This window comes from Felis catus, chromosome D1, assembly GCF_018350175.1.
Source record: "Felis catus isolate Fca126 chromosome D1, F.catus_Fca126_mat1.0, whole genome shotgun sequence".
Classification (NCBI taxonomy): domain Eukaryota; kingdom Metazoa; phylum Chordata; class Mammalia; order Carnivora; family Felidae; genus Felis; species Felis catus.
This window is the reverse complement of record NC_058377.1, coordinates 20690840-20702193: the sequence shown is the minus strand read 5'-3', so window position 1 is coordinate 20702193 and position 11354 is coordinate 20690840. Positions and strand designations below refer to the sequence as shown.

The window sequence follows — 11354 nt, the reverse complement described above, 5'->3', positions numbered from 1 at the left end:
GCGTGTGGCTCTTGATCTCGGGGTTGTGAGTTCGAGCCCCATGTTGGGTGAGGATTACTTACATAAACTTAAAAAAAAAACTTTTTAGTAAAAAAATAAAAATTTAAAAAAAAAGAACTTCACATCGCATAAGGAGTCGTTAACTTTCTGACTGATTTGCAGTCTTCACTTTTGATGGTGAAGATCTTATAGGAAGAAGTTAAGTCCTTAAGACTTGAAAGACAAAGAGCTTTGGTCTGCCTAATAGTTCTGCCATATGCAAGTTGAATGAACAAGTTATTTAACTTCTCTTGTACTTATTTCCTCAAAAAGAGAAAGAGTAATATGGTGTCTACTCGTTACAATCGGTTTGAGGATTAAATGAGTTCATCTAATCAAACAGCAAAGCACTGTTCTGGGGCCAAAGCAGGCTCTCAAATATGATGATGATGATGATGATGATGAAGATAATGATGTTGGCGATGAAAATGATAACAAAGGTGTTGACAAATCATGAAAAGTTGATTATTCCTCGTCATGCCGAAGTTAACAGCTGAGTACATCTCTGGAAAGATTAAAGAAATAATCTAAACAGCAACCTAACACCTCTTGGTTTTATGAGACTTTACAAAGTCCAAAACACATCCACCCATTAGTTCATTTGTGCTTCCAGTAACTCTGGGAGGCAGACAACTAGAGAGAGAAAATTGGTTCAGAGTGGTCAAGTGAAAATGTCAGTACTATCTCAGAGTTGAAAGAGGCCTGAGACAGGCTTCCTGTCCCCCGCCTGGGGGTCATTTTGTGGTTTCTTTTTTCTCCTTCTTCTCTATCGTTTCTGGTGAGCATTTAGGCAACTGGGGTTCAGGTGTTGGCTCCTACACCACACATCAGAATAATCATTTAGTTCAGCAGCAAAGGCAATAATGACACTTACTTCTACAAAAGACTTTTTCCATCTGTCCAGCCTAAGAGCCCCAGCCAGAAATGCATAAGAAATTATGCCAGGCTAACAGCAATACTTGAAATATAGCTTTTCTTCTGAGGAGCTTGAAGTACTTCATCACCAATTATATTTTCTTTTTTTCCCCATTCAAATGTTTCGATTATTATAACTACCTAGTGACAGCTTTCTCGTGAATGTGTACCAGGGGCTTCCTGAAGATGGGATAGGAACAGTGTGACATTGGCTTCTCCTGCACACAGAGTGTGTTACGAGTGTTTGCGGGGCACTCCTGGGTGTCAGGAAAGTTCTGGCCTTCCTGACCATTCAGATGAAACTCAATTCAATTCAACAAACATTTTTGGCCTCTTTTTACCTGCCAGGCTGTCTGCCATGCGCAGATCCAGGAAGGGACTGCATAGTCTGGTCATCATGTCACTATTTCCTGTCCTAATCCCCAACTTCCCTTGGCTGGTGACAGTAACCACACAGCTGGCAGTCAGGATGAGGGAATGATCTGGAGGAGCCTGAATCTCCCAGTCCCACGTGTGCACTTTGGCCATAGTTTAAACATGTTTTTTTACTCTCCTTGTCCCCTGGGTTATGTACTATTTTTCAAAATCCATTTAGGATAGCAAAGCAGGTCACTTGACTTGTCTACCCTGGGCTCTGATTCCTGCATCTTGACTCTTAGCTCAGGTATACGTTGATCTTGAAATGCATCAAGAAGGGGCCCACACCGTCTCTCTTGTCTGTAGCTCCCCTGTTCCTCCCCACCCCCTACTTTCAGTAGATACTCTTGCTTCTTGCTTTGAGAAGATCCAGATGTGTATCTTAAAGTCTCTACTTTATCTTTACTCACAGGGTCACTGCTTCTACTGCTGTCTCTAATTTCTGCCCCCCCCCCCCATAATCTTAGTGAAATGGGTTTCTTTCCTCAGGAAAAGCAATGTCTCCATCCATATCTCAGATGTCATTCTTCTTATTTACCTATCAGAGTCATCCTTCCCCCTCCACCTCAAAATCTTTAAATACCTTCGGCCCCATACTCTCCTCTCCTTTTTCTCAATCTCTGAGCCCAGTTGGCTGCAGTCCCCTCTAAGGAGCAGTGTCCCTCAAGTCGTGATATTCTCTTGCCTCATCTATTGTGGCATTGTGTCTTTCTGGTCTCCCATTTCTCTGATTATTTTTTGTTTCTGTTCCCTCTTGATTATGGCCTGGGCTTGTCACTCTTCCCACACTATTCTCACTCATTCATCCATCCATATACTCATTAATTCAGGATTCATAGAGGATCTAATAATCTGCCTGGTACCAACCCCGGCATAGGAGTACAGCAGCACACAGAACAAACAGGATTGCTTTCATGAAGCTTACATCCCGATAGGAGGAAACAGAAAATAAGCAAGTGTGTTAAATTTCAAATAAAATCATTTTGGAGGGTAAGAGAAGATATAAAGGACAAGAAACTGGATAATGACATAGAGAGTAGCTTCAGGTGGGGAAAGTGGGCAGGAAACCAGTTTAGAATGTGTGACTAGGAGTGCCACTCACAGGAGAAGTCATTTGAGGCAAGACCATAATGATAAGAAACCAGACCTAGGATGAAGTGTATTCTGGGAAGAGAGGACATCTGGCACAAAGACTCTATGATGGGGAAAAGCTTAATACACTTGAAGTACATTTAAAAAACAATAAATGTGGTGGAACATTGTGGACAAGACAGGGAATGGTAGACACGGGTGTGAAGAGATAGCCAGGGTTCAGGGTGTGTCTTGTTAGGCCATGGTGAGGAGTCTAGACTGTATCAAGTGCAATGAAATGCTACTGAAGGGCTTTGAGCAAGGAAGGTACATGACCTTATAAAATATAAAGAGTGCTCTGGCTACTGTTTGTAGACTTTGAATGGCTAGTTTCATCCATCAACTGTAAGGGAAAGAGGACCATCAAATTGGAAAAGATTAAAAAACAAAACAGCAAAATGGATTGAAGCCAAAATGGCAGAAAGGAGGAAGGCATAGCTTAAACAATTAAAATGAGTTAAAAACTCTTGGAGAAAGGCAGAATGTACTTCAGGGAACTTAAGGTACTTATGAAAGTGACTGAGAGCCACTGCCAAAAATCAAAGGAAATGTCAGAAAACTGAGAAGACCACATGCTCCTATTTTCAATAGAGGAAAGACAAGGGAAACGTCATATGCCTACTAGAGGCAAATACATTGTTCCTAAAATCTCATGTAAAATCCTCAGAGTGACTAAAATGGTATTGGTAAGCATTTAGAAAAGAACATTGTGATTATTTCCTAATAGCACAAATGGATGTGACAAAAATGTAAAATTAAGCCAATTCCCACTGTGGTAGTGGTGGTGTTGGGGGGGGGAGGGTGGTGGTTGACAGATTTATCAGACTGAAAGTATCTCAGTTGCTCTATGTATTTGGGTGGGGCTTTCAGAAAAATTATAGAATCTCAAAGGCTGTTGGAACTTTATCAATAATCTATTCCAAACTTCAAATCTAGAAGATATTTTTTCCCCTACAACATCCCAGTAATTCTTTGGATAACAACTGCTTGAACATAACAAAAGGTAATTCATTCCACTTTGGAATGGTTTGAAACATATTGCCGAAAATCTATTTCCATGGAGAGATGAATAGGTCAAGCCTATTCATCAGGAACGTTCTTGGGGGATTCATGAATTGGAAAGATTGAATTAAGTCAACTTTAACTTCTCTTCCAAGTATAATGCACTGCGCTTCAAGGGTTGGCCTTCAAAAACAACATAGAGTTTATGGCCTGGTGGCTCCCTGCCCAGGAAGAAGATCCTATCTCGGAGACCTTCTGTTGTTCTGTCATATGTTAGGGAAGAGAATTTCCTGCCTATGGTTCGTTTACAGTCAGCTGTCACTCTGCGGTTCTTTTTTGGAATATCAGTGTCAAGTTTCCCCTTTTGGAAAGGGAATAGGAGGGGATAAGAAGGGGGAGGGGCAGATTTTTGTGTTCATCTTTCATTTCAGCTCCAGGCATTCCTAATCTGTTACGTCAATTTGAGTTTATAACAAATCTGAGTTTGAATTTAAAGTTTCAGGTTTCCCTTTCAGAGATGGGGCGGGGGCACTGACACAGCTGAGAAGCCTAGGGAGTGGCTAATAGAAGAGGCCAAACCACAATCTGCTTTTAAACTAAACTAAATAAATCATAATCATAATGGTAATAAAGAAAATAAAGAAAGAACAGGGAAAAAAGCGATTAGAGCAAGAGGGAGCTGCCCCCACCCCCAGTGCTACTCTTGCGCTGACATTTGGATCGCCTCACTGGATGAGGAGGTGACCGTGGGAACAGGTGCGCCTCACTCCTACCCCATGTCTCCTACGCAGGGATTATCTTGCTGGGTTTGGTGTGCCCGGAACTAATTAATCAAAGATAGACAAAGAAGAGTCTAGAAGAAGAGAAGGGGATGGGGTCGGGGAAGAGAAGCCGCGAGCTTCTCGTGTACAGTGTGCATGGCAGATGACATCATTGCCTGAAAGAGATTTGGCCCTCCCCTTCCCGGAGCTGGAGGCTAGCTTGCCTGTGCTGTAGCAGGAGTGGGGGTGCCTGGAGGGTGTGAATTGGTGGCAGGAAGAGTGCCCGCGCTGGGAGAGGTGTGGAGATGTGAAAGGGAGACCTGGAGACAGCCAGCGAGAGCAGAAACCGCGGGGTCTGGAGGTGTTTGCGCAGCTCCAAGCTCCGCCCCGCGCTGGGCAGCCTCGCTCGGCCACGGGAGGGACACGCCTGTTTGGGGGTGGGGAGTGTGTGCACGAGGGGTGGGTCCGTGGTGGCGGTGGGGGTGGACAGCCGCCTGCGCATGTCAAGGCTGACTGAACACACACGGTCAAGAAGGACCTGGAGAAGGGCAGTTGGTCACCCGCCACCCAGAATCGGGGCCCCGGCACTATCTGGGGGCGAGCTCCTGGGAAGCGGCCCACCCTCCCTGCCCCTCCCCAGAGATCTGCGGCCGACAGGAGCTCCCGCCTCTTGCCCCGCCCCTCCGGACCTTCCCGCGGAGCAGAGGGCGGGCGTGGACGGGACCGAGGTGGAGCGAATTTTGGAGCTCAGACGGGAGGCCCCGGTGGCTTTGGGTGTGGGGGGCACGCCCAGCTGGAGAAGCCGGTGCAGGCTGATGAAGCCGAAGCTCCCGGGTCTTGGTGGATCCTGGTCGGAGCGTAGCTGTTCCCAGAGGAGGTGAGAGGTGGATCAACATGGACCCCTTCGACAGCCCAGTTGCCTAGAGCCAGCCGCCTAGAGCCAGCCGTGCTGCTCGCCTCCGAGCTGAGCTGTCACCGAGGCGCAAACCCGAGAAGCAGCTGAGCAACTGGAATTTGTGAAGTTCCGGGGTGGGCGGGGAAGGTACTGTCCGTGGTGCTGAGCCGGATCCCAGCAACGGGCTCCGGGGAGAGCGCGCGAAGCTGCTGATCGGCTCCCTCGAACTGGGGCGGTGCACTAGGGTGGTTTGGAGCTGAAACCCCCGCCCGGCTCGAAAACCCCTGAAAGCCTCCCCAGTCGCCGGCGCTTGGCCCTTATTTCAGTCCGAAAGTCGCCCCCTTGGGGCAGTTCGTCCCAAAGGGTTTCCTCGAAAGTATCTGAGAGGGCGAGTTCTTGACCGAGGGAATCTCTCTGTTTAGCCCCGGAAGCCACCCGCCAGAGAAAAGATGCCTGCCTTCAACAGATTGTTTCCCCTGGCTTCCCTTGTGCTCATCTTCTGGGGTAAGTACCAGCACCATGCCATGCGAGATGCAGATAACAGTAATAATGCCAACAACAATAACACTAATTGATGTCGTTTGTAACAAAAGCAGCCTTGGTTGGCTTCTCTCTATGCGTGTCTGCCAGACATGGAGATCCATAAGGGTTACATGAGAGCTGGGATTTTGAGATTGGAAAAACACCTCACTCCCCTGCTGTTATATTCCAGAACCACCCTAGTGGGTTTTCCACACCTCCTCCTGTTTCCGATTAATTCCAAAGTATTTTTTCCCTTTTCCTTTTGTTGAAAGGGAGTGCAGTCACGTTCATTATGAAAAATCTCGGTTGCATTTACCTTTCATTTTTCAATGAAAAATCATTGGGTCTTCAAATTAATTCCCATGTATTTTTTTAAAAAGCTAAATGCATGCATTTTGAGAATGAAAACACGTTGTTGAGCCATTTATTTAATTTTAATAAGGAAAATAGGCTTCAGCCATTTGCAGCTACGTCTTTGATAAATAGGCACCTGGGCATTGCATCTTTATTCTTTTTCATGAATATGTGAAGCTAAGGTGCTTTGGTGTTTGGGGAGCTATGTTTTTTGCTTTCAAAAACGAATAGGTTCTTGTTTGCTGTGAGGAAATAAGGTGACCTTCTCCCTCCAAATAAGGAAGACCTTCACTTGCAACACTAAGGCTAAACAGAGTGGTGTCAGAGTAGGGTACCTGCATCTGTGTAGAGAGAGTTAATGAGTCTACGTGATAACATCTGTATATGTGATTGAGAGAATGCTTTACTGTGTTGTTTATGCCTCAGTGTTTGAATGTGTGTTAGTGTATGTCTGAGCATGTTAGTATGGGCATCTGAATGGATTGGTGAAGACGTGTGTGTGTGTGTGTGTGTGTGTGTGTGTGTGTGTGTGCGCGTGCGCGCACTCGCACGCGCGCACGTGTGTGTGATTGCTGTATAGTTCTAGGCATCTCTCTCTTGGTGACTCTGATTAGATCCTCAGGTCAAATACAGGTGCTGTTCAGTTGATATATTGCTTCACATGATCGTCTACATTTCTACTTTTTACATGCTTTTACCTTCCTCTATGCTAAAAGTCAATAACCAGGATAATTGTGCCCACTTGCTTTATTGAAACTAGGCGTGGGGGATTTATTCTCCCATGTTTGGCATGAAACTCATTCTCCCTGTGCAGTGGCAAATATGCTGATGGGAATTGCCTCTTTGCCTTAGTATCACTTTATTAAACCTCCAGGACTTATTGGCTGCCAGCATTATCTGGATTTTACATGTGACCAAAAGCAGAGCCAAGCTTCATGTTGAACAAAATGCCTGATGAGACAGTCTGGGAAGGACAAAGAGGGAGAGTAATGCCAGTCCCAAGGGCAGACTCATCACCATCCATCCCCAGTAGAGTGACTAGACCTGAAGATGAAGCAGACATAATGGGTTGCCAATGATCTCACCTACCTTGACGATTTAAGGCTAGGATTTCCTCAGGGGAGGCTAAGACTAGGGAAATGAGCCTTAGGAGAGGTTAGTCTGGCTGGAAAAGAAAGAGTATTGATAAATCAATGGAAGATAAAGTTGCAGAGAAGGACTGGGGTGAGATTCTACAGAGCTTTTCTTCCCAAACCTTAATTTAAATTTTTAGCATCCCTGCCTGAATTCCAGTGGAAGGGGTGAGTGTGCCACATGCTAAGCCCTTTTTAGGACTTATAAAGCCTGGCTTGGAGTCTTAGCTGTGCCATTAGCTTGCTATGTAACAACCTTAGAGTATCTGGTTCCTCACATGGAAGTTCGGAAGTTGGGGCAGATAACATCTAAGACTGAAAAGTAAGGAAATATTTACAAAATATTGCTCAACTTGGTAGCATCCATCCCTCTCCTCACCTCCACTTTCCACCCCATCCCCAAAATAAAACCTTTGGAAGAAGCATGCACATCACACCCATCATTTGCTCATTCTCAGCTTCTTTGGCTCATGAAGCTTAAAAGCTGCAGAAGGAAAGAGGGATGGTTCAGGAAACCTGGTCATCAAATGTAAGAGAAGGGCCTCATTTCACAAATGCAATTTCATTTTATTTGAATGTAATTCTAGGACTGGAAACCACTTTGACTAGATGCATTCTCCCTTCCCAAGTTGCTTTATCACATGACGCAAATATAAATGGAAAGAATATTTTCCATTGTATTATTTTCTGCATATATTGAAAAAAAGTTCCCTTATTTCCTTTAATAAAGTATATAATAATAATTTAAAAAAAAAAAAACCTACACTTCCCTGGTGCTTTATGGTTTGCAAAGCACTTTTCAATCTGTTACTTCTTTTTGGTCACCATATCAATCCTTGGGGGTAGCTAGGGAAAGTAGTATTACTTCCAGTTTAGATGTGAGAAAATGAGCTCAGGGAGGGGGAAGGACTTGCCAGAGAGCTCTTGTCTCCTGATTTCAGTCTTCCAGTGCTTGTTCTAGCACTTCTAATGAACACATGTGCTGCTATGCAGGATTGCCAGATGGGCTCTGTCCTCACATCCCTCTTCAGAGCCACCACCCTCACACCCCTCCCGCCATGCCTTTCCTTTGCCCTCCCCGTCCAGGCCCTAGTGTCTTCTCTGCTCTTCCTCTCCGGGTCTACTCCCCCACATGTCTGCTCTGTTGGGGATGCTTTCTTCTCGTCCCCCAGAAGCTCATCATGCACCCCATTCTTTTCAAGGCTCTGCTAAGTGACTGGCTAACCTGATAGACAAATCATTTCAGGTTGTTAATGCCTACAGATAACTTCATTTATTACCCCTTTTGGCAAATATTTACATTCTAATAAAAGCCTTCATTATCTTAGCACAAAGGAATGCATTCTAGAGCAAGCTCAGGAGGGGCAAGCTAGTAATGTCCAAAGAAGAAAAAGATTTGAGGGTATTAGAGGAGTTGGTTCAACACACATTACTCTCCACCTCATGATAGATTGATACTATACCTTAGTTAAATATAATCATTAGTAATATATCTACCTAGTCTACCTTCTCATAAGTTTCCTCATTATTACTATAGAAATTGGAGAAGAGACCAGAAGTCAAATGATTTGGCCAAGATTATTCCAGGAGTTTATCATTTACAGTCAGCAATGTGGATTGAATATCTACCATATGTACGACCTTTTCTTGGATATCTAGAGAATTTCACAGAGAGGCAGTGGTGTACTAGAGACTCATGGGGTGGGGAAACAGATTTCACCTCTTGATGGAAGAAACAGCACGTCATATTGCAAAGGGCAAGCAAAGAGGCATGAGAGAATTTTGTGACCATTTTGCAATGTACTATCCAGGACTTCATGAGCAGAATTCTTATGCCTTGAAACTGGACTTTGGCCATGAGAAGGGAATCAGTAGTGCTTGTTCTCTGATGGTACACTGGATTGCTATCATCTCAGGAGCAACTCAGGAAAAGGAGAGATTGCTGTGCAAGCCATAGCCATCCTCCTGATTGCATAGATTTTGCCCTCCCTCCTTTAACTATAAATGAACTAACTGTGCTCCTATTTAAGACCAATTCACCTACTTGCTCACTAAAGCACATCACCTGGCACGTATTCGAGGATGTTGGTCCAACAAATTGTTCTTTTTCAAAGCCCAGCAGCTCTGCTACCACCTTCATCCAAGCCAAACCACTGAGCCATCTCTCAATGTGATCAGTGTACCAGCCTCTTAACTATCCTGTTTGCTTCACATTGTCCTTCGTCACCTCTTCCGTTTATTCTCAACATAGCCAGGTCATGTCAGTTTGTACCAATCGTGTTATTCTTCCACTCAGAACACTCCAATGGTCCCCATGTCACTCCAAGCAGAAGTCCAAGTTCTAATCAAGACCAGCCATGATCTGGCCCTGGCTTATGTCTCCTTTCTCACTTTGTTCCCTGGGCTTCATTGTGCTCTGCTTTCGACAGACACTCCCACCCTAGGACCCTTGAAATGCTATTTCCTCTGTTTGCACACTTCCATGGAGATATTCATATATCTCCTTTCTTGCCCTCATTTCTTTCCTTCAGTGCCTGCTCGATGTCACCGTCTCAGTGAGGCTGTCTCCGATGTTCCCATGCGCCTCTACTCTGTTTTACTTTTTCTCATTAGTACATACTACAATGTCATGTTTCTTATTTTTATTACCCTCCTCTGGAATGCAGGCTCCATGAGAGCAGGAATGGTTTCTGTTTTGTCCCCTGTTGCATTGTCAGTGCCTAGAACAGTGCCTGGCATACAATAAGCACGTAATATATTTGTTGAATAAGTGGGCAGATAAATGAAGGAGAAAATACATTAACAGGTGATATATGTCCAAAGCACATTCATATAGATCATTCCATAGAATTCCCATGATGACGCTATTAGATGTTATTTTCAGCATTCTGTTGATGAATAAACTGAGTCTCAGAGGTTAAAGAGTAGATACACACAGGCCTTCAGTTGCCAAATTCATTTTCTTCCTGCCTCTGTATTTGTAACTGTGCATTCCTTGGTACATCTTCCTATGCTACTTTTGAAGTCATCATCACTGAATTAACTTATCTTTAACATGTCTCATTAAATATGAATGTGCCTCAAAGCTGCCTGCCACACGGATTTCTCAGCGCACATTCTCTGCACCTGTATTTGTGCCCAAACTTTTGCACAGACCACACCTTCTTTTCTTTTTGTTTCAACCAGGCTTACAATCGAGACTTCAAACACATCACATATTGAAAGTGTTTCTGATCAGTTCTCTCTAGATACAGATCCTCTCTCCATGAAAGTGATGGTCCATATACAGAAGCGGGAGACTCTTTTGCAGACTGCCTGATAAGACCAGCCCCAGCTAGCTTGAGAGTTTTAAAACCAATTAGTTTTATTTCCCCTTGATGTCTTAAACTCATCATAGTGCCACTTGGGTGTTTGTTTAAAAAAAATTTTTTTTTAATTTTTTTTTTCAACGTTTATTTATTTTTGGGACAGAGAGACACAGAGCATGAACGGGGGAGGGGCAGAGAGAGAGGGAGACACAGAATCGGAAACAGGCTCCAGGCTCTGAGCCATCATCAGCACAGAGCACGACGCGAGGCTCGAACTCCCGGACCGCGAGATCGTGACCTGGCTGAAGTCGGACGCTTAACTGACTGCGCCACCCAGGCGCCCCTGTTTAAAAAATTTTTAATGCTTATTTATTTTTGAGAGAGAATGTATGAGCAGGACAGGAGCAGAGAAAGAGGGAGACACAGACTCAGACGCAGGCTCCAGGCTCTGAGTTGTCAGCTGTCAGCTGTCAGCTGGCTCTGAGCCAGACATGGGGCTTGAACTCACGGATGGTGAAATCATGACCTGAGCTGAAGTCAGACTGAGCTACCCAGGCACCCCAGCACACTAGTTTTTAAATATCAATGTGTATTGTTTCATTTTTTTTAGGAGTTTTGTTTTTATTATTAATTCATTGGAAGGTAGCATTAGAAGGGGACTTAGAAGTCCCGATATAAGATCATCCCATTTTTGAATCTTCCATACAATAAACTCTTACCAAATAGTTTTTTGTATTTGTAATCAGCTTCAGCACCAGATAATTCTTTTTTTTTTTTTTTTTTTAATGAGCCAAATTTACTTTCTTGTAACTTTTGGAATTAGACAGAATCGAATTTCTCTTCCACAGGCCTTCAAATACTTGAAGGCAGATAAGTT

At 44.2% G+C, this 11354-nt stretch overlaps 1 protein-coding gene across 3 annotated transcripts in view; it reads left to right on the top strand.

The window, feature by feature from the left end:
* Positions 1–4755: 4755 nt before the first annotated feature.
* The window catches only part of SCN3B (sodium voltage-gated channel beta subunit 3), a 31429-nt gene continuing 24830 nt past the window's right edge, over positions 4756–11354 (top strand). The window contains exons 1-2 of one of the 3 annotated variants that reach the window (XM_019811464.2): positions 4756–5142; positions 5583–5664. In XM_019811464.2, the coding sequence (XP_019667023.1) occupies positions 5610–5664 (55 nt within the window). In that variant the 5' untranslated portion in view covers positions 4756–5142; positions 5583–5609. The other 2 variants (XM_006936745.4, XM_019811463.2) reach the window with 2 other exon arrangements.